Source organism: Telopea speciosissima, chromosome 1 (assembly GCF_018873765.1).
Source record: "Telopea speciosissima isolate NSW1024214 ecotype Mountain lineage chromosome 1, Tspe_v1, whole genome shotgun sequence".
NCBI lineage: Eukaryota > Viridiplantae > Streptophyta > Magnoliopsida > Proteales > Proteaceae > Telopea > Telopea speciosissima.
In genome coordinates this window covers 28,524,912-28,548,967 of record NC_057916.1, presented here as the reverse complement: position 1 = coordinate 28,548,967, position 24,056 = coordinate 28,524,912, and the positions used below count along the sequence as shown (strand labels likewise).

The window sequence follows — 24,056 nt, the reverse complement described above, 5'->3', positions numbered from 1 at the left end:
TAAGATTAAAATAAGGAAAAATGAGAATTGAGAAAGGAAAATATTTTATGTTATAATGGTTGATTGGTCGTACGAGAATTGCAAAAAAATTGAACGGCTTCGAGCACCCCCTGTGCTTGGGAAAAAAATCTTATGCAGTGCCCTAATCTGGCAGTGCATTACAATGCAGGTCTAAAGATCAACACGTGGAAGATGCGACATCCAACGGTGCTGAGCTCAAAAAGAAAGAAAAGATAAAAGAAAGAAAAAACTGCCTTGCATCGAGCTCACACTGTTGAATGAAGCTTCTTCAACATGTCGAACACTCAAGTCCTTTGGCCGCTCTGCACTGCACTACCAGATGCCCGCATTGCAAGAGGATTTTAAATTTTTAATCCCTCTTGCCTAATCGACAGGTGTGCAAAAAGTACACACGAGGTGGTTACCCCTAACCACCCCTTACTATTTCCTTGGCTCATAGATTTGATTGCTACGCTGTTGTTAGATTTTAGTGGTATTTTGGCGATGTTAGGGGTGTCATTTGGGTTGGTTATAGTTAATCGGATCGGGTACTTAATCGGTTTTGCCTTTTTTTGTTTTTTTTGTTTTTGGGATCGGAATTAGAATCGTTCTTATTAATTATTAGTTCCAAACATTGAAACTGATATCAATTAATAATGGGATGATACGGTTCTAGTTTTAATCGACTCAAAAACTAAAATTCTAATCAATAACTTATATATTGGGACCATTGGCAATTTATGATGAGATTAGATAAAAACTTATAAAATATAAAACAAGTGGATTCAACGACATAAATTTATAATAACCCTATAATATAAACGATTAATTGATTTAATTCTAATTCTAGAATATAAATCACTCCTTAGGACTAGAGGGGACCTATTAATAATCAATTTTGATCAGGTGCAATTTTTAATCGAATGGTTCCAATCCAGTCCCGATCCGAGCTTTGGTCGAGAACGACACCCTAGATGTTGTGGATTCGAAAAGTTTAGGACTTGGTTTTTTTTGGATGGGGGAGGGGAGTATGGTCTTATGAATCGATAATCGGATCGATGGATCGGTTAATTTGAATTAGAAGCAGTTTCCACTGATCTCGATTTCCACCGATCAGACATCGTAGATTTACACCCAAAATCCCTAGAGATTCTTTATTTTTTGATCCAAGGACCGGGTTCTTGAGGATCGATTAGGGCCAATTCTGTCCCAACTCCGTGTTTTAAAACCTTGGGGAGGGAGGGATGGAGGGAATTTAGGATTGGAGATGAGCGATCAAAATCGGCACCGGCATCGCTCACAACCCTAGAGTTAAGAAAAACCTTTGAAAACCCGCTCCGATGGGGCAGGACCTATTCCGACCCGAATCCTAGAGCCAGAGATGACGAGGGTCAAGGGAGGCAAGGATATTCTGTATATTTAAAAGGAGGGAAGCAAGTAAGACTCGATTCCCCACATGGACAGTCTGTCATGGCCATAGTAACGCTAATGGCGGTGTCCTGTCTTCGACTCAAATAGGGCTCACCTCACGGACGAGCTCTCTTCTCTTTCCTCCTTCACCCACCACTCTCTCTCTCTCAATCCCAATCTTCTCTGTCTCACTCGCCTGCGATCGAGCTTTTCTCGTCTCTTCTAATGGCGTCCGTTCTTGAATCTGGCTGGCTGGTACCATTCCTACTTCTATCTCTACAGCTGATACTTGTACATTCGATTGCATTTTTTTTCCAGCTTTACAGTTTTATGTTTATAGGTATTTACTTGTTCTGTTTCGGATTCTTGGTGTCTTCTCTAACATTCAAGAATCAAGAGGGGAAAATATTGTATTGTGATATGTTTCATCTTGTCTTTTTCTTGCCTCATGAATGCTGGATTGCTTGATATATTCCAATGCTGTTTTGATTTCAGTCCATCTTTCTCGCAAAATTTTTTTTCCGTTGGCAATATGAATTATGATTAGAGGCGTGCATACTTTGGAGCGTAATGTTCGGGAATTTTTTCAAGAAGCTTTGTTTTTATCGGCATGCTGTATTTTATTTTATTTTCTAAGTGATTGGATTTGAATCGTTCTTCAATGGTGATGTTAAATTGAGTTCTCGATGACTAGAGGAATTCGACTGCTTTATTTCTGGTTGAGATCTTCTCCTACCTTCATTTTTCTGTTAACTGGAAGAGGAGTCGATATAAATGCACGCTGGAAGACTGTTTAGAATCGACAAATGTTGCCTTGATTATTCTTTCATCTTCAACTAGCAGACGGAGTAACATAACGTCTGGAATTTGAGACATTTTCCCCATTTTTATCCACATTCGGGTTAATCTGCATGTTGTGATAATTAGTTATATTACTGCATTTTGGCTTGATTATTCTTTCATGTTCAAGTAGTAGAGGGAGTAACATATCTTCTGGAGTTTGAGACATTTTTCCCTATTTATCCACATTCAGGTTAATCTGCATGCTGTGATAATTAGTTATATTACTCCTTTTTTTTTTTGTTTTAATTTTGCATTTTTTTTTCCCCCCGTGTTTGTTTTTCTTATTTCTGTTGGAGTAGGATATTGATACTTGCTGAATATTTGCAAGTAGCTCCCTCCTTGATTATGTTTGATTCAATTATCAGAATTTACTTAAATCCTTTATCGGTGGGATGACGCATGAAGAGAATATTTCTTTTGAACTTTTAGTGCTGATTTTTTTTTTAATCTTTTTAGAATCATCCTAAGTGAAAAGTGGTTTATGTTTGCGGATCTGCACTCTGCTGTGATGATTGAGTTCGATATAGGTGTCATGTGTTTTATTTACAATATTTTGATGACTTCAATTGTCACGAAATATATTTATTATCTGATTGTTAACTTTTTGTTGTATGTTACAGTACCTGATCACTCATTTCAGTGATTTTCAACTGGCTTCTCTGGGAAGTTTCTTTCTTCACGAAAGTGTCTTTTTCTTGTCGGGACTTCCTTTCATATTTCTTGAAAGGGCAGGATATTTGAGCAAGTACAAGATTCAGGTTCTTTATCTTTTCTCATATTTCTAAATATCTAAATAATGATTTAAAAAATAGAGTGGTTTCTTGACCAGTCCTGTTTGAGGGATTCCTCAAATCCCTTGAATGCGTGGGATGTGGTAGTGAGTCAACAGTGACTTGGTTGGAAATAGATTCTGCTATTAGTGCCATTATCAGCTGTGGTTTGGTTTTCACCTCATTGGCAGGTTGTTTGTTTGGCCCCCTCTATGAACAGACCAAGAGGGTATTGAGGGGATGCCTCAAAGAGAGCTGGTGACTCTTCAAACATCCGCTTGCTGCACATTATTGTTATTTCTTTAAGTACTTGGTTATTGATGCTCTCTGTAGTAGTATATTTTTCTGTAGTCAAATACAGACAACACTATGCATATGTATATCAAGCTTTATAGTGTTACTTTCTGGTTGAATATCCTTTTATGATGACTTTAATATTAGTATTGCTATGTAATAGAAGAGCCTGGTGCTTATGGAAGGTGTTTAGATTTTACAGTGCTTTGATCTTTCTTGAATACCACACTTCTTCCTCTATGCAATACAAACTAATGCATACTTCCATAAAAAATTAGAAAAGGAATTGATCTTCTCCACTCAGACCCATATAATGACTGTTGTGTGAGTGTGGCTTCAGTTCTATACTTCTTGTGGTACTGTTTCTATCAGGATTAGGGAGTGGGGGTGTGGTTTAGAGTTCTAGAAAGAATCTAGAAGTATCTGCTGGAATCACAACAGTCCAGGATCAATAGAAATAATTGGGGGCCAGAATATGGATGGAGTAGATAGGTAATAATAGAAACCAATAACTGAGGAAAATGTCAGTTAGTAATTGATCAGATCTATATAACAGATTTGAAACTATTCTGATAACTCAGAAGGTTAGATTTGCAGTTCAGAAGCAATAACAAGCAAGTAAAGGAGAAGAAACTAGATGGCACTATGGAAAAGATCTATTGCAGGAATGAAGGAAAAGAATAAGAATATAGAAGAGAGAATATAGTAAGATCATATCTGGGCACGAAATTCAAATCTGAAGTTAAACAGTGGGAGAGAGAAAAAAGATCAGTTTAGGCTATCACCAGACCATGCTAGCAGTAGCATATAACTTAAAAAAAACCTAAATTATTCTATCACATTGACAGCTTGTTCGTTTATCTTTCTTTTGTGTTTAGATTAGGGGAGGTTTTATATGTCATGGTAATTGGACTGAATGGTTATCCGGTCAAATATGGTCAATACTGAATCCCAAATAATCAAATCAACAACAGATACGGATTGAATCCAGATCAAGATCCAGTCTAATGAAAGTCTTTAATTGCTTCATTTGTTTGTGCTTTGAGTTGTCCTTTCTATTTTATTTTATTATAACTTAATATCTTCCAATATATTCTAAAACTAAGAGAAATCATTTTGACTCATACATGAACTGCTGTGTGTCAGAGGCTTTGCATAATGATCTCATGAGTAACTCACCAATTAAACTGAGAACATATAGCAACTAAAAACTTTTACATACTAGTGATGGTCTAGATGTACTTAATTTGCCATCATTCACATGGACAAGCTTTTTATTTATGGTTTGTAACAGATCTCTTCTTTACAGCCCTTTTTAAGTTGCGGTACTCTATTACTATTAGGATTAGTTGATGACCATGATAGGGGGAGTGTCCCTATCGTGATATGCTTTTGTCTCTTTGTGTTTCCTTATTAGTTGGTAGTTAGTCTTAGGCTTGTCCAATGTGTACTCCTACTAGGAGTTTATTTGTTTTACTGTTATAAATTACGGTAGTAGTCCATGATAGAGTAAGTTGAATTTATAGTGGTTCTCTCTCTCTCTATTCTACTTTGTAGGTACTGGTTACAGATCTTGGTTTTGTACTTTTGTTACAAAATGCTGCCAAATGTAGCTCTTTTGGGGCCAAATATTGTGGACTTGTCCACACTATCTTAATATTAGTTTGTTAAGTTTCAGCCAGTATCATTTCCCTGCATGGAGATATAGATCCAAAAATCAGTTAAAATTTCAATTTTGGAAACTTTGGGGGCACTTTGGTTCAACTGCTAAAAACACAAGGTTTAAAGTGCTATTATGAAACTCGACATTTGGCGAATCCAAGTTGGGGCCTTCCCATTTAACAGTTGATTTGCCCATAAGAGTCCTCATGATATTAGATCTGAATTTACGTGCAAAGAATATCATAAATAATGGGAAAACAATGTGGTCTGGTCTGACTTACCTTTCAATGAGCAACTGGATATGTATTGTGTCTATGCTTTCTAGGAAGAACTTCCTAGTCTAAGCATTACGTAACTTTTTGATCTCTCCTTCATGATTGCCCTTCCCTTGCTCATACTCGTGGAATTTTCATAGTTCGAAAACTCGTTTTGGTAGCCCATTTTGGTCAGAACGAAATGAGAGAAATACCAAAATTTCGGTGAAATTTCACCGAAACAGTGTATTTTTTTGGCACTGTTTCGATTGGCCATTGCGGTGGACAAATGGATACTAGTCTCTGATACTTCGGGGAAACATTGTTTTAGACTATATGAACGTATGTAAACCTTCACATTACAAGAAAAGTCACACAAAGTTGTGCTTTAGATTTATACCCTTGGTTGGCAGTAAATGTCGAACCCTATTGTATACCTTATGTAATATTGCCTATTCTAATTATACATATTGTTTTAATACTAGAAGACAGAATAGGCAAGTAAAATAAGTAAATTATGCACCATGAATGAAGAAACATAATATTGATAATTGATTAATTATTTATGAAATAGTACAAACTAAAAAGCACAGTTAACATAGACACCCAAAGTCCCACGCCTCCCAAAAAAATTTGGGGGCAAACGGCCGAAATGACCAAAAATTTCAACTGAAATGATTGAAAATTTGACAAAACAATGCATTTTTGTGACCGAATTAGCGAAATTTTGACCAAAATTAGGCTGCTTCTGGGGTTCGCCTCCTATTTCGTGTTAGGCATGTCGAAACTAGTGAAATTTCGTCTAGGTTTCAGCAAAATTTTGAACTATGGGAATTTCAATGTTTGATTCTTGGAAAGCTTATTATTTTTCTATCCAATGACTAGAAGGCTTACAGGAAGCCAGGTTGAGACATGTGTACCAAAATTTTTGTATTTTTATTTTTTGGTCAAAATGACAAAATTGGGTCAACTTTATCCAATAGGGTTAGCTACTTAGCTCACCTACCCCCTTACTGTATGCTCTATGTCCTTTTTTTCTTCACCAATAGTGGGGCTATTGTTACATAATGATCTTGTATGTGGTTTGGATGATTTCTCCTATTGTATTTTTCTACTCTTCCAATTACTAGACCTTAGCTCTCTTTCTCTCTTAGTATTTTCTTTATACTCTCACATGGTTATTTTTTTTATCACATGTTCGTTGACAGATTTTTCCCATTTATCTGAGTCATGTTTCTCTTCTAGAAATAAATGAATTTATATGCCCAACTGAACCTGCATTATGTACATTATGTACATTATGTAATGTGAATGATGCCAACATATAGTAATAATCAGTTGCATTGATTGGAAAATATAAAAATTTGAGGAGGAATGTAATGATTGCTTCTGGAGTTCTTGTGTACAGACTGCAGAGATAGCCTCTAAGTACCTTTTCAGAAATTAGTTGGCATATTTTGTTTATGTTTGTTGTTGTTTGTATGTACACAAACTTAAATGATCTGTGGTAATGTTAATTGTTTGTTATTTGTAAGAAAATATGAATGTTTTGATTTACAAAGTGAAACCCAAGTTGTGGAATTTGATAGGACTTACGATTCAAGTCACAAATTGTGATATAGTTATTTAAAGGATTTGTGCCTAGGATTCAGATACATTAGGTTAAGATTGGGTTGGATTGCATTGCGGGATTCAATTTGTGAATGTTAAGATTCTAATCATCATGATTCATAAATAAAAATAAATATATATATATATTTTTATTTTCATTTTCTTTATGTAAATATATTAGTATCCATGAACCACATTTCTGGTCTGATTAGTGATTTGTGGTTATCTGCAGTCCAAAAATAACACCCCCGCTGCTCAGGAGAAATGTATTGTGCGCCTTTTGTTGTATCATTTCTGTGTGAACTTGCCGCTTATGATTTTGTCCTATCCTGTCTTCAGATACATGGGCATGCGAAGTACTCTACCATTGCCGTCCTGGTATTTTCAGGTTCTTTAGATGCTAAATCTTCTAATTTCCAAGCATTGGACTCTAGCTTATGCTTTATTGTTTCTGAACAAGCTGTATCAATTCTTTTTTTGGTGTTTATAAAATCTGCAATACTCCACTTCTTTTAGTTCAGCAATGTGCTTGAAGTGATTATAGAAATTTATGTTTCTTTTAGGAAAGTAGTTTTGCTGCAAATACTATTCTACTTCATTATCGAGGATTTTGTGTTCTACTGGGGCCACAGGATTCTGCATACAAAATGGTTGTACAAGTGTGTCCACAGTGTTCATCATGAGTAAGTAGCACAGCTTTTTTGCATATAATAAATTTAAGGAGAAAATAACGCAACCAGACTGTGTAGCGTACGCAAGTGCATCCCTCTCTCTCTCCTCAATCCCTCCTATGAAATGACATAGCTGCCCCCTATTGTGGGAGGAGAGAGATAGACACAGGGAGGCACTAGCGTACGCTACATAGCCAGACAGGGAACTCAACCACTAAATTTAATTAAAGGTTCATTTCAGTTCCTTCTTTCTTTGCTGCCCTTATAGGCTATCTTTTGTGATGCACAGATATGCTACTCCATTTGGACTGACTTCTGAATATGCTCACCCTGCTGAGATATTGTTCCTTGGCTTTGCTACCATTGTTGGTCCTGCTATAACTGGTCCTCATCTGCTGACTCTGTGGTTATGGATGGTATTAAGGGTCTTGGAGACGGTTGAGGCACATTGTGGGTATCATTTCCCATGGTGCCTCTCAAATTTGTTTCCTTTGTATGGGGGGTGAGTTTTCTGCTTGCTGTCTAGTGAGGATTCTAGTTGTTTCTTTATTTTATCTTTGGTGCCGTGCCTGAAATGTTCTCCTAATTCTACAGTGCTGATTTTCATGACTATCATCATCGTTTACTTTATACCAAGTCCGGTAACTACTCATCAACTTTTGTTTACATGGACTGGTAAGTTATTGGAGACTCTTATATTTTCCTTTGTGCTAGGAGATGCTTTTTAAACGGTGTAATCTTGTCCTAACCCACAAAGTGATGTTCACAATTAAGATTTTATGATACTTCCTTAGACATGTAAATGTACATAGTCTTATTGTTTCTAACACTGTTATAATATCATGTTTTGTGGTAATTCTTGTCTCCCCTGTTGAAGAACCGCAAAGCTTAAGCTCTTAAGTGGAGAGGCTCAACTGGCATATAAAGTCATCTAACGTTCCAAAGTTAGTTGATGTGGGATTAGTTCCAACACATCTCCTCATGTGTTGCCCCCTTTCTTCGGTGGCAATGCATGTCATTTATTGCCCCTCTTTTGGGTGACCATACACAAACGTATCATTAACATAGTGGGCCTGGTGTCTCTGATGCCATATTGAAGTATCTAATCCAAAAGCTTAAGCTATGAAGTGGATAGGCCCAATTGGCGTATGAAGTCATAAAAGGTCCCTGAGTTAGTCAATATGGATTGTTCCCAACAATTCCTATTTTTGAGCAAGCTGTGGACTAAATAGTCATATTGCTTTTAGTTCTGAAACTTTCTTAATGGTTGAGTACTTAGATCTTGTTTCTTGTTGGTCATTCAGTGTGAACTCTTGGCAAGAACTATCATATGAACAGGAAAATTTAATTTTTAAGGATCTCCCCTGTTCTAATTGATGATGTCATTTTTTTTAATGAGAAGAAAAGGTCTAAAGAACTTATAAGAGGGCAACATAGCCCACCTCACCTTCAGTCAGGGTAGTTGACAAAGTCTGTGGAAGTGAGTGCAAGAAGATATACGAAGGAAAATAGAAATCTTCTAGTATAGGTTAAAAAAGTACGGTAAGGTGGAATTAATAGTTCTTGGAATGGTATGTTCATCAAAGATGCTTTTATGTGACATTTTAGTGAGAGTATTCCCCGGTATAAACCATCTTATCACAACAGATGAATTTTTTCAGGAACTCAATTGTTGTTCTCCTCTTTCTGTTTGCCTATTCTGTCTTTCCCCACTTCTGTTTGTTTGTATCATTCCTATCCGTTATCTCTCTCTCTCTCTCCCCTCCTATATCTTCCCCATTTTGATATGTGTGCATGGCCTTCCTCATTTTGAGTTCAGGGACACATGCTCATTTCTGCCTAAACACATACACACGGGATTTGGTAAATACAATGGTATCAAAGGATGCTTTAGAATAAACTTGCCTAATACATTTTTTTTTTAAATACACTTGTTAAAAATGAGGTAAAATGTATGCCTAGCTAGCTATTTAAAAAAGGGTAATCTTGGGTTTTGCATGTTTCAATAGCTTTTTCTCTTTCTTATTCCTCAGGTATTGGCAAACGCCTCAATGAGTTATAGTTGGACAACTCACTAGGCTTTGAAAGGGCTGTAGTCAAAGAAGGTTCTATTGTGGATGTAGGGAGCAGTCAAATTATGCATAGTTTGTGTGGACTGCTATTATACCCATGTTGTTGTTGCTCTTCGTCTTGGTATCCATAGCCTATTATTTGCTTGTTTTGGGGGGTGGGGGTTGGGGGGGGGGGGGGGTGGAGACAAGTTAAGAATGATAATCTATGGATAAATACATTATGTATGTGTGAATGTATTTGGCGGGGGGGATAATCTGAGTGTAAGGAAGGCTGAGAAGAATGTAAGTATTAGTTGACACTTGAGAAGTATGCTTTAGTAATATCTTCGTATTACTTTCAGATGTAGGTCTATTTGGGTTTAAATGTTGGCATTTAGGTTTTTATGTTATGCGCTTGTCAGTATGCTTTGTACAAAGCTACTTTCATGTCTTGCATTTATCACCAACTCATTGATTTGGTTTAGTTAACTGCTGAATTAAACCCATGAGGAAAGTAACTTGGAAATTCAGACCGGCTGAAGTAAAACTTTTGTCCTACATCGGGAGTGGTGGGGGGGGGGGGGGAGGACAGCCAAGGATGGTGTTTGGTCTCTCACTACCCAGCCCCAACCCTTGTATGGGAATTTGACCTACCCTATGGAAGGGACAAGTGCGTTTCCATCCTAAAAGAGAAATGACATCTTAAGAAGCCAGTTTGGATGGGTAGAAATTCTTCAAGCTTTATTTAAAAATGGGGCATAAAGACTTCTGTAGTTGCTACTGTTGTTTTTCAACCTCAACTTGTGCAACAATTAATGGAAAATTTACAAAGAGAGGGGAAATACTACATATTTGGAGGGATCTTGTTGGTAGCATCTAGCTTTCAACTGATCTTTTAAAATGGGCCTGCAGGAATGGGCTTTATTATTATGTGTGGCAGGATCCATTTGTGTTGGACATGAACGAATTGGATGTTCCTTGGCGAACAGCTTCAAGTTTCTTTGGTCTTGGGCTTGCCTGTGATTTTAAGGCATAGGATGGCTCTGTCGTGTGGGCCCAAGGTTTGAAACCCAGCTTGAGATGGCTGTGTTGACCTGTTTCACTTACCACCAAGTGGCTATTCCAGCTGTGTCAATCACTGTTCACAAGAAAATATGACTCAAATTAGAACTCTATTGGCCGTTCCAGGTTGGATGATTCAAACTGTTTGAGCTCCTTGGAGGCCTGTTCAACCAATTCACTTTATGATTCTTTGATTCATGTGAAACATCTGTTGAAATTTGTTCATGAGATCATGGGACTTTGATGGGTCAACCTGTGACCTAGTCTTCTTTTATGGGCTGCTAAATTGGTGATCTAATGACACTAATATATTCCTACAAACCATGAAGATATGATACTTTTGGGGATAAAATGTTCAGAATTAACTGGGGCCACAAACGCAGAGAGGATTTTAGCTTTGGATAATTCTCTATGTATGCTCTTTATGACTTGTTGCACAGAACTGTCAATTTGGAGAAAGATGCAGAATGGGTAGTGATTTACATTGTGCCTTCAGAGCTTTGCTAAAAAACTATGACACTGTTTTTCCCTTCTGCTGATGTTAGAAAGTAACCAAATAATTCTTTGTTCCCTGTTATAGGCTTATATCTAGAATCCGATTCTGTGGATTTCTCTTTGTTTATTCCCTTATAAACAATGGGGATAGTTAAATTGGAAAAAACTAATTGCCTTTGATTTAACTGTATTTATTTCAGCATATGCTTTTATGGATGAAAAGTACCTCCTTTTCTACCTATCTCAGCATATACATATTAGAGAATTGGGTTCAACACATATCTGATGTCATATGCTTTGTTCCGTCAACATCTGTCAATTGTTACTGTCCAGTGCCACACATTTCATTTGTTTCATGTTATTGGTTGAGAAACATTAGGAATATGGTTTGTTAAGAATCAGAACATGGACTTCGATGCTGACTACCGTAGATCCTTTACAGCACACTACAGTTTTAAGAAGTTTATTCCGTGCTGACTTGTTCTTTGTGCTCCTGTAATATGCTGTCAGGATATTTGGTACAGACAAGGGTTACAGAAAATTAAAGGCAATCAAGAGTAGTGGAGCTGAAGCTGGCGATAAGCAAATGTAGCAAAGAGATTCTTGACTGGTTTGATGTCAGAGAATTGGTTTTCAGGGTAAGGGCATCTCAAATGTGTTTCCTTCACCTATCATGCTCAATATTTGCTTTTCTGTTGGTAGAAGGCAGGTTGTAATTTTAGGTGAGCTACAATGTGAAATCTTAAGAAGAATTTGTTGTCGATATGTTGTGATCACTCGCTCCTGCCCATGGCATGAATGGAAGCATTTTTCTGAATCAAGTTCATCAGGACATTCCATGAACTGAAATGTAGAAATTTGTCGAGGTCTTTAATGGAAATAAAAGTTTAATTAGGTCAGTAGTTTGTGTGGTCAGTTGACTGAATAGAGACCAAAAGAATATGATGCTAGAGATATCAGAGAAATGTAACTTTCACAGCATTCCACAACCGAAGGCTCTGTTTCGAACATGGTTTGGCTAGTGAATAGGTATGGAATAATATTAGGGGAGCTGTTGGCTTTGGGTGAGACACGTAGGTTCTGTTTTATTGTATGGCTAGCTGCGAAGATGTTGGAAGAAGAAGAGGGTGTGTGGGATTCTAGATGAGAGCCACTCATGAGACTTAAGGGATTTGGCGCAACCGTGCAAGAATCAAAATCTTGGAAAAGATTCCCATAGGAAAAATCCGTGTTGAAAAGCTACGCACAAAAATATTCCTATTGAAAAAAAAATTGTTTTATTTTTTTATTTTATTTTTTGGAAAGGTATGAGACTACTTTCAGTGTGGGTCCCATTATTTATTATGTGAGGAATGTATAAAGTAATCTGTACAAACAGTGTAGCAGTCTTTTCCCCTTCATTTATATATATCATGGAAAGTTGGAGACTCTTCTAAGCAATGTTTCGTAGACCGTAGTATCAGATAGATCAGCCGATATTGGCCAGATTTGATAGGTATCGGCTGAAACCAATCCCCATCCGATACTAATTCACTTATACAGCCTAGGGTAAAAAGGTAATAAAAATTGATTTATTTTTTTATTATTAAAAAGTAAAGGTAAATGCGTCTAGATAGGCTCGTTTCTGGGTGACTCCAACACCGATCTGATACATTGATACAGTTGTCGAGATTTCGAATTAATAATTACTTTTGATGTATTTTTCTCTAGGTAGATCTGTTATTTGTCCAAATGTTACAAGCCACAAGGTCTCTATTTGACAGATGTTATGTCCTTTTCGATCATTGGATAGATAGGACATGATCTAGTATATCCACATGTTAAATTGGGAGAAAGTTCTCTCTCCAAGAGTGTGGCTTATGCTACCACTCCCATGAGTCTATCTCTCTCATCTTCATATGAAAAGACACCTCTGGCCCCTTGTTTTGAAGAGGAGAGAGAGAGATAGACACATGGGAATGCTGGCATAGGCGACATTCTCGGACAAAAAACTACTTCCATATTAAATTTTAATGTCTAATTCAATCAACTACCACCTTTGTATTGGTTCACATCTCATATATGTACATACATTTGTATCTTTTATTTTTTTGGTGTATGTAGATACATGTTTTTCGGTACTCTAAACATTAGTATGCATTCTCTCAGTTTTGAGTGGGAACAAACGGATTAGATTAAAAAAGTGGTAAAAAAGGATGGCTAAAATTTATATTTGGCTCTGTTTGGTTGCAAGGAGAATTAAAGGGAACGAAAGTGATAAAAAATTAGTATGCATTCTCTCAGCTTTGAGTGGGAATAGATGGTTTAGATTAAAAAAGTGGTCAAAAAGGATGGCTAAAATTTATCTTTGGCTTCGTTTGATTGCAAGGAGAATTAACGGGAAGGAAAGTGAAAAATTTTAATTTAAAATAATGAATTAAACAGTTGTAGTCTCATTTTTTTGCCGTTTAAGATAATACAAATTTTTTTTTTTTTAATGAAGGTAAATTCTGTCATTTGTATAAATATTATATAATCTTAACTTTTTTAAAAATTAAATTAAATAACTTTTAAAAATAAGACAACGGGAAATTTAGAGAGGGGAAATGATCCGATCTGATATGGCCATCCATATTGGTATTGTTGGCGACGATCAAATATTTTGTCAAATATGTGAACTGAATCCCTATTCCCGAGTCCAATCAGAGGGTCAAATCCCATAGTTAAAGTGATTCTCCCTTCACAAGGGTGAAGGCAACCGAGTCCTTGTTACAAAGGAGGCTTTTGTATAACTTGGGATTCTACTTGAGTGTTATCTTATGCTTGAAGATACTTTAGCATTTCTATTATCTTCTTAGCTGATAGGTTTGTTATTGTAAGGTGCAGCTTCGATGGTGAAACTCATGGCTTAGCAAAGTATTTAGTGGGTGTGTCCTTAGTATTGTGCTATAGTGGATTTCACTCAGTTGTGATCATGGTTTGAAGAAACGGTATCGGATTGGTCGATTTGTATTGTTATCAGTATTTGTAGAGACTGATATCAATTCCTAGCCGATCCCGTATCAGTGGATCGCTACGGAGCAAGGTTAACAATGTAAAAAAAAAAAATCAATGTTTTTGAAGAAAGTAAGAGTAAATTTGATCGATCTAGACCGATACAGGACGATTTGGATCGATATTAGCCCTGATACCAATTACTTAAACCTTGATTGGGATAAAATGGAATTCAGTTAAGTTGAGCTGAGTCTATTATATTGAATTACTTATCCTTTTCATTATTTACAATCTCTAAGGTTGTTTTTGGTATGCATTCTTATAATAGATTTTGGGTCTAGAACACATTTTGAAACTCAATTCTTCTCTATGCCATCATAGTGGGTAAATAAACAATTCAAAGCTAAGTGTGAATCCCATCTAGAGCTCCATCCTACTTAATTGTAAGCGGCTTAGCTTATTGGGGAAATAGAGAGTTGTTATTGCCTTGAATGCTTCTATTCCATTCCATTCCATGCCTGATTGCTTACAAAATGGTGGTGTTTCATACACATCTAACAAAATGAGATATAATCCAAGTGGACCACTAACAAGTCATGAATCACTCTACTTACTAGAAACATGCACACATAATTGCCCTCTCAAATCTGATCAAGGTTTGCCATCTGCCCTCTTTTATTCCCTTCCCAATTCCCCCAAATCAGCAAACATAATCAGGCAGCCAAATAAATATGAGATTTGGGGGGCCTTAGGCCTTAGCCTTACTCATATTTTTGCCCTTGATTCGATTCATGACCCACTTTAAATAGTTTTATTCTTATTTTCATATAATTCATAATTAAGATGAAAATTACAAAATTAGAAGAAAAAAAATTAGTCTCAACATTAAGTTATTATTATCCGTAATTTTGGTTTAATGAACTCATACAATTGATTTAAAACGGATTTGAACTTGCACTTAATGGTCCAAAATTTGAACAAAAACTCCGAAAGAGACAAATACAATCGAAAACAATAATACAATTTTAAAGGTTTGGGGTTGAAAAAACCATGAAATAAAAAAGGTAAATGCACATATTTATTATGTTTTATTAGTATTTTTCAGATTCAAAACTATAAATTTTCCTTTTAAAGTAGGTTTGGCTTAATTCAGTTCAAGTTTTAAAGTTATCCATCATTTTCTTTCAACTTTTGATTCGAATTTTTTTTACATGTTTTTTAGTTTACTTTGATTTTAATCCTACATTGGAATGAAAATGTGAAAGAGACTTCCAAGGGATTTATTTTGAGCCCTGTATTTATTTTATAAATATTTTTTAAAACGATGTTTTAACTTTATTTTTATATTATTCTATTACTTAATTTTCTAGAATGATGTTTTTGTGGAATTAAAAAATAGATATACTTTCCATACATCGTAGTTAAATAATATGTATATAAAACAACATAATATAATCCAACCATACTATGCGTATTTTATGCATATTTTAAAGCAATTCTTGTGGTAATCAAGGTTAGTGAAAGAAAAAACAAAATGTAACCTTGTTTTTTCCCTTTTTAATTTAACATATATTTTTTTTCTCAATAAATGAGAGTAATTCATGCCATTTCATATCAATATGAATACAAACAAAAAATGAATATCTTTTTCATTCAAAAAGTAACTTTTTTTTTTTAATCTTAAATTGGCCCGGTATCAGTACAATACCTGATATCCTAATTATTGCAATGTGGTTCTTCTACAGTCGTGGCGGGAGCTAGAGGGTTCAGTCCAACAAAAAAACAAGGGTGGTTTTGATAATTTCACAGGTGAACATGAATATAAAATATAAATTACTTAATAATAATGGGAGAAAGAAAACGCTACCTGGTCGTGTGCGGCACGTAACTCCTACGTCTAGACACAAGATCATACAAAATGACCACCATACCCTTAAAGATTTCCGCTTTTTCATGGGGGTGCGACGGTCATTATACACTATCCTGTGCCTAGGCATAGGAGTTGCATGCCGCACGCGACCAAATAACATTCTTTTCCCATAATAAAAGTTTTTTATAGGATAAGTGTATCGCCCACACCTAGACATGGAGGAGTCAAAATGACCCTCCCACACCCATAAAATACAAAAATCGCATGTTGCCAACACACTCTCTCATTGGCCCCACTCGTGTACATATGCCAACACATGATAATAATAAGATTTTCTTAATTATAAGACTTCATTATTTACCCCATGGCAGATGAGTTGGGCTCACAATCACGTACGAAAACGATTCACAACCGTTCAAATGGAATCCACCCCATGTGGGTCCCATAGGGTGGATTCCATCTTAACAGTTGTGAGTCTTTCTCCTACGTTCACGTACAGTTATGACAAACAAGTATTTCATTGGTACAATTAAAGATTAAAATGAGTAGAAAAAATAGCTAAAATCACAAATATAATATTTCATATTCTTTTTTTTTTTTTTTTGGTAAAGATATAATATTTCATATTCATGTTCATTAGATTGGACTTTGATAAATTTACTAAAACTTTAAATAAGAAATTGAACAACTTTCTTTTCCTTGATTACTTAGGATAAAATTTAGCCATTATGTAAGATCCTCTATCACGCACTAATCTAAATGACAAATAGTGAAGCGTTACTTGACAAATAGTGAAACGTTACTTTTGATCTTTAGCCGTTGCTGTAACTGGAGCATTGCTATGCGCATCATACGACACAACAACGGCCATGTACGCATAATGGAACCCGTTATACACACATGGCCATTGCTACGCCACACAATGCACACAACAATGCTCTAGTTACAGCAGCAGATAAAAATTCCGTTACTTCACTCAATAGGCATATTGTGACCTAGAATTAACCATATTAATACTTTTTTTAAAAATAACTACAATAAAAGGTTAGTTATGATTTATGAACTATAATCCTAACATACTTTTTTAATTTTTGGAATATAATCCTAATATACTCACGTTCCACGATCTGTTCTCTAATAATAAGAGTTTGACTCCCACCTAATCCGCCAAATAATACACTTTATAAAAGTAAATTAATTCATAATTTCCACATAATAAGAAACCAATAAGATAATAAGAGGTTTATTTTTTCCACTATTTCATTTCTATTTCCATGGATTTTGTCCATTTGAAATCTCTCTATTGCAAAATTACAATTTAACCACTTTTTCTCCCCGGAGGAGTTTCTCAAGTTTTCAATCCAGATTCCAGACCAGAAGGAATGCCAAAATGAAATACTTATAAAAAAAAAAAACAACCCTAAAGTCCTAAACTATAAGACTGGTGAAGAAAACAAAATGCCCTCACCCGGTATTAAATTAAAGTTTTAAAAAAAAAACAAAAACGCCAGAGATGATCTGAAGAATCTACGTGTCTTTCTTGAGATTGATAACGACTACACTAACGTTGTCCGTGCTATGTCTAGCCAGGGCTACTTTCGTCAGTAACATGGAAGCGTCAGACGAATTCTCGCCGGCGACACAGTTCTCCGGCGACAAAGGAGGTGACGGAGCTTGGCCAGAAAGGCACATCCGTGCAATACTACAGGCGGTGTCGTTGGACACAACATCCCATAACCCATCGCTCGCCAGTATCAGGCACTCATCTTCTTCCGTCCGATCAGTTATCGTCACCTCCGGTTCCGATATCACGTACGGCTTCAAGTAATCATCTCCGATTGCCCTTGACATGGCCAGAACTCCCAGAACCCTTGGTCCGTCCCAGTATATCACCCTCCCACCGGCTTCCTGTATCCGTGCCAACTCGTCCGGCCGATCAGGCTGTGAAACCACACACAAAAAAACCCAATTTCAGGAAAATGAAAAATCCAGAACAAAAATAGGCGACCAAATCCATATTTTTTTCTGGTTTGTTTTGAGAATCAAGACGGTTTAAAGTTTGAACTCAAGTAATCTTACACATTAAATCATGGAATCACTTCATCCTGTTTGTTTTCAGTTTTATATAGTGGCCTTTTAAGTTCTGATTGATATTGAATGAAGAGATTTTACGATAAACTTCCATAAATCTTGATTCTCACCTTATGATCATTGGAGAGCGGAACGGCCTTCCCACCACGGCTGAGTACGGCGCGGGAATCACCACAGTTGGCGACAATGATCTTGTCCGGGGTTACGATGGCAACCACTGCGGTTGACCCAACGGCGTCGCACTTTTGCGTCTGGAGCTCGCACCTGCAGTTCGTGCTCTGTAAACCGTTACTCCATTTCGACACCTCCTTGTCCATGTGAGAGAAGCTTCGCTCCATCGTTTCCTTCCACTCTGTTGTTGTGATTGCCCGATTCTCCAGCTCTTCTTTCACTATCTGATGCAGCCGCTCTTTACAAGATTTCGCCACCTAGAACCAAAGCCGCATACCATCAGGTCAGTTCACGTTCAAGAGAGAAAGACAGAGTTCACGTTCAAGAGAGAAAAAGAGATAGTTCATGTTCAAGAGAGAGGAAATAAGCATACATGAGAACATCCGTGGCCATCGTAAACGCCGAAGAAATGCAATCCAGACGGATTAAGGCTATCTCGCGGGCAAAATGAGGGGTGAATTGCCACTGCATCTTCCATATCTCTTCTCCGGCCACACACGGATGTGATGCCGTACTTGGGGCACTGGTCAAACATTACCGACTCGATCGGGGCCGTAGACGGGGGACTACAAGGGCTTGAGATCGACCGAGACGGCGACACATTCGTAATCGAATTGGAGAGCTCGTTCGCTTCCGATGATTCTTCTTCCGTCTCTAAATCCAAACGATGTTGCGGAACCTCCACAGCACCACCACAGTTCTCAACAGCGTTCTCGCACTCACGCGGTGATAAATCCGGATAAACCTCTAGCTTCAAACGTTTCCGTCCATCTTCCTGCGGCAAAGCCACGCCGGCGATATACTTGAACCTACGAATCTCCATTCTCCGTCGCCTCGCCGCTCGTGAACTTGGCTCACACGACGTTGCCGAAGCACTCCCACTGACAACTCCACAACAAATTTCCGCCATTACTGCTATCTCTCCCCTCGTCTGATCCTCCAACAATCGAAGCGCAAAGAAGAAATCGAACTCGATATGAAATCTAAAACATATTCAGAGAAAACAATAAGAAATAAGAATCCCTAAAAATAAGAGATTATATGGAAATTCTCTTCGATCAAAAGCTCATATGGACCCCCTTAAGAACCTCCCATGGGCACCTTTTACAGAGAGGGGACCTCCATGGGGTCTCCAACGCAGAAGGTCTTTCTCTTTCTACTGGGCCCCAACCAGAAACGGGCAGCTACCCGTGACCATCACGGGCAGCTCGACAGGTACAGTCGGTGTGACGTAGTGTTTCTCCGCCTACTCAAGTTCATCTCCACCGTCCATCTCACTTCTCTCCAACATAATAGCACAACACGTATATATCTCGCTTTCATTTCTTACCGTTTAGACGTGGACCAATCACAATCCAACACGACGAGAAGAAAGGACCTTCCTTTTCTAACACGCATGTGGTTCTAGGTAACCCTCCTCTCCAGGAATTCGCTTTTTCGCGGGCTTTTTTTGTTCCAATTGTATTATAATATAAAATGCAAGATCATGGTATTAGGGAGGATCTACGATACGATTTAACTATTCTGTCTTTATTCCACTCCGTTACAGCTGTCCAATTGAAAGCGTCTACGTAACGGTGGCAGATTTCGACACGTTCGGCCCCGCATGTCTAAATCGTTGACGCTTGCAAATATCTGAGGGTCTGGTCACATTGTTTGAGGTACACGTGTCGAAAAATGACGTGGATTAGGAGCCTGTCCTCCTTCATCGCAACGTCCTTCGGTCCTCCCCAGAAATCAAATAAAAGAAGATTATTTACTTATAGTTCACTGTATTTGCTAACTTGTACTGATGGTATACGATTTACTAGATTTTTTATTCTCTCAAATCCCACAAGGAAAAAGAAAAGAAGAGAAGGTTGAAGAAGAAAACAAAAAAAAAAAAACAAGTGTCGAAGGGGTACTTTTTTTTATTATATTTTAAAACCGGAATGTACCTTAAACTACGCGTGGATATGATCCGCAAGCTTCCTCCAAATCCTCTTTTTCTTAATTTAATAATTTAAAATAAAAAATATAATTACAGGTGTCAATGTGTCCGGATTTTAATTGTTCCACCATTTTAAGATTAAGACCTGAGAACAACCGGTCCTATACCTGCAACCATGAGTCCTTGACTAATTATTATCAGGGGTACATCAATGAGGGTTTGGAAAATGATATTATCCATATGGATCCATATGAGACTTGTTGCGTGTGAAAACCTCCGGTACTTGGTTCGCCCGTGGATGAACCTGTAAAAACCAAGTAATGAGCGCAAGAGGGCCGGTGTGGCTCCGGCCTAAGACTCTCTGATGCTCAAGTCAGGTCTTCAACGCGACAGCGTAACTGTGTAGTAAAAAGCCAGCTGAGGAATAGTACTCCATACCTGGGTATTTATAGAGTAAGGAGGGGATGAGACGGTTGGAAGAGTCTTAGTATGGTAGGAGTTCTTCTTTCGGAAGGTTCTCTCGCGTGGAGCGGAGTGGAGAGTTATTTTCGGGGTCGGACTCTTATTAAGGTAAGAGTCCATGTAGAGTGTGATTCCGTGTTGCGCTGGGATCGTGGCTCGGTCCTTATCCCATGATTCTCTGGATGTGCTGACGGGGCCTGGAGATCCCCGGTGGGGTGCTATGAGAGCCTCAATGGAGGAGGGCTCGGCCTACGAGGTCGGCCCGTGGGGTCGGCAATGGAGGTCGGCCCGGGAGGAGGTCTCGGCCGCGAGTTCGGCTAGGAGTCTATGGCTGACCCGTATAATCTCGGCCTCAGCCACCGGCCAGCTCGCCCAAACCAGGCTTTGTCAGGTGACTTATCGGAGATGGGGTCGGCCCAATTTCATGCTCGGCCCAACTCGATTCTCGGACTGAGGTCGGGTCGGCCACGTGGCAGCCTCTGATAGGTGGGGTGTTTTATGCCTCATCAAGACTCACATGGTTAGAAGGTAGAATAAGAGAGAAAATGTTAATGTAGATTCCATTATTTATTATGTGAGAAGAGTATATTAGAATCTACACAACATCACGAGGTCGACACAAAGTTGACACATGCTTTTTTTTTCTATTATTATCTAGTCAACAAGGGATGTAGAAGCATAGAATACTTAAAATTCAAAATAATAATACATGATGCATTTTTTTGTGGTGGTAAAAAGCATTTTATTGAAGACGAGAGGATCTCATGGGGTCCAAATTACAGAGATATTAGGCTAGACTACCAAACTCTCCATCGGTAAAGCTTTTTGGGCTAGGAGATCAAATGTTCTGATCTTTTGGATATCATCTAAGATGGGCTGCACTTCAGATGGGGGCATTTTGATGACACCCTAAAGGATCTGGGCTAACAACTGGCTATCAATCTCCACAGTAAGCTTTTCAAAGCATTTTGCCATTGTGTAGAGCAGACCTGATTGAATCATGGTACATTTTGTTGTAATCAAAATAGTGAATTGAGAAATTGTAATATTTCTTTCTTTTGATTGTCTTTTTGTCTTATTCTCAATAGTTTTCTCTGTTTCGTGGTAGATTTTGGGTTACCCTCTCCACGGTGTGTGAGATTCCTTTTTTCCCTAGGATCTTTTCCATATGATTTGCTAATTTTATCTTTACCGGCCTAATATTTGTGACAATAATAACTTGCCCCTTTCTTTTGATTGTCATTTGTCTTATTTCTAGTAGTTTTTAGTCTTCAGGTATATGAGAGTCCTTTTTTATTGAAGATTTTCTCTATATTGTTTGCTAATTTTGCCAGTAATGGCATTAATATAATTGGTCCACCATGGTCCTTGTACCTAAAAAAAAAAAAAAGATGATAGGGTTTTTAAAATAATTTGAAAGTGATTTATCATTCGCATTTTCAAGAGTTATAATTGTCTTGAACCTTTTTTGAATAAATATATGAAATGAAAAGCATTTACCATCGTTGAAAAAAAGTGTATTATATTCATGGTTATAAGTATTAGTATAATTTTGATCAATATCATCAGAGCTTGATACCAATACAATATCAATACAAATCGGATGGATCGGCCAAAAAATTGATCGGACTAGCCAAATTGACTAGATACATTCTGATTCCATCTTGTTCATATCGATATCGTATTAGTATCAATATCGATTGGGACTAATACATGCATTTATATTAATACCTTTTAATTATGGTTATACTAAAAGGATCAAAAAGAAAAAAAATTCAAATTTCGTTTTATTTTACTTTGGTTGTAACATGATTTTCCCTATAAAAGGATCTGTTCGTTTCGACATAAAATATTATTTAAAAAATTTTATTTGAAATTTTCACTTCAAAAAATTTGACTTATAAAATTTTACATGTATAAAAATTTTTCAATGCTTGTTTTTTTGATGAAAAAAAAAACATTGAAAAACTTTTCAACATGTAAAATTTTACATTTACGAAGTATAATTTACTGCAGAAAATTTTCTAAGTAAAATTTTACACTGAAGCAAATGGAGCCAGAATAAAATAGAATTGATATGTGATGAAAATAGGGTGTCCATGTCCCCACGATGAGGCCATAATAGGGTTTTAGTATATTATTGATACTGATATAGATAAACTCTATCAACCCATTTCGTGTTATTAAAAAATCATTTTTCCCACTAAACTATCCATTTTAATCAATTCATAAATACCGTATTCACCAGGTATAAAAAATCGGGTGCCATCGATATAGAAACCAAATCAAATTCACTCGTCGATCCAAGGCTTGTCCTTGTGGTTCGCTACTTCTTTGGGAGAACTGCGTTAGGAACTTGATCGGTGGTTCAAGTCTCCTTAGCGACACCAAGTCCACATTTACTTGATTTCTAAGAAATGGAGCCCATGTGAATACCATATTGATCTCTTGTGGGTCTTCTCTTGCCTCCTTGTGGGGGCCTTGATGGCCAATAGGCCATTGACAACTACATCACAAAAAAAAAGAATTAATATGAAACCAATACTGAAATCCTGGGCCCATAGAAGAGTGTCACCTTTTGGGTTCAGGATTTGATATTTGTACGCATAACGGACCCCACTGTGTAGACATGTCGCTGCTACGTCGCACAATGGTAGCATTCTCTTTCCCTATCTTCGATGGAAGAAGTCACATGAATGTTTGTGCGCAGTCCATGGCCTAATCCCGACGCTTCCAAGAGGGAGACACGTTTTAGGAAGTTGTTGTTAATTACACTGATTGGACAACGTGGATAAAAGGGGTTAGATTAATTTAAGTGTTTTTCTTTGGTAAATTGGGTTAGATTCTTAGATTAAGTGGGTAGTGGAGCAAAGTGGGGAAAAATCGCGGGTTGAGTGCCACGTACATGACATGGTTTGTGCATGAAACCATGATTGAAGTGACGGGACGGAAATCCAGTGGCACGTGATTAGGAAAAGGAGGGATCATTTTTGGGAATTGGGAGATTTTATATATTTTTCTTAAAAAGGGCAGCTGGGAGGGTGAAAAGGTAATTTCCAGGAGATTCAAACACGAGACCTCCTATAAACAGAGTAAGAATGAAGTATACTACTGTTCACCAATCACACTAGACAGCTGTTGTTAAAGGAATGATTCGAATTGAATCCAATGAATTTTCAATTTCAAAAGATTTAGTCTGATTTTAATCGTTTTAAATTCAATTTATTTGGGTTACATTAGTCTGAAATTAAATCGAATCGAATCGAATCAAATGTAATTTTAATTTTAAGATTTTAAATAATCGATGTCAAATCTAATTTTTGATTGTGGTTTTAAATTGAAGCCCTCACATGACAATATAGGATGTTAGCCCAAGTTTAAGGGAGAAGTCGCTAGTTTGAGTCTCTCCCTCACATTGGATGTTATACATCGTTGT

The 24,056-nt window shown here is 37.2% G+C and overlaps 2 protein-coding genes across 2 annotated transcripts; one reads left to right on the top strand and one right to left on the bottom strand.

Moving 5' to 3' along the window:
* The first annotated feature begins 1,518 nt into the window (after positions 1–1,518).
* LOC122671597 (methylsterol monooxygenase 2-2) lies at positions 1,519–12,022 on the top strand. The gene is made up of 7 exons (XM_043868910.1): positions 1,519–1,665; positions 2,874–3,011; positions 7,077–7,222; positions 7,408–7,527; positions 7,805–8,017; positions 8,110–8,190; positions 11,634–12,022. Exons 1-7 carry the CDS (start codon positions 1,636–1,638, stop codon positions 11,713–11,715), a joined length of 810 nt encoding a protein of 269 aa, XP_043724845.1. The 5' UTR covers positions 1,519–1,635; the 3' UTR covers positions 11,716–12,022.
* On the bottom strand, positions 4,242–19,195 carry LOC122671591 (probable protein phosphatase 2C 24). Its single transcript, XM_043868897.1, has 5 exons — positions 18,602–19,195; positions 18,168–18,485; positions 17,474–17,907; positions 10,098–10,107; positions 4,242–4,254 (listed from the first exon to the last, which is right to left on the bottom strand). Exons 1-3 carry the CDS (start codon positions 19,136–19,138, stop codon positions 17,494–17,496), a joined length of 1,269 nt encoding a protein of 422 aa, XP_043724832.1. The 5' UTR covers positions 19,139–19,195; the 3' UTR covers positions 4,242–4,254; positions 10,098–10,107; positions 17,474–17,493.
* Positions 19,196–24,056: the final 4,861 nt, after the last annotated feature.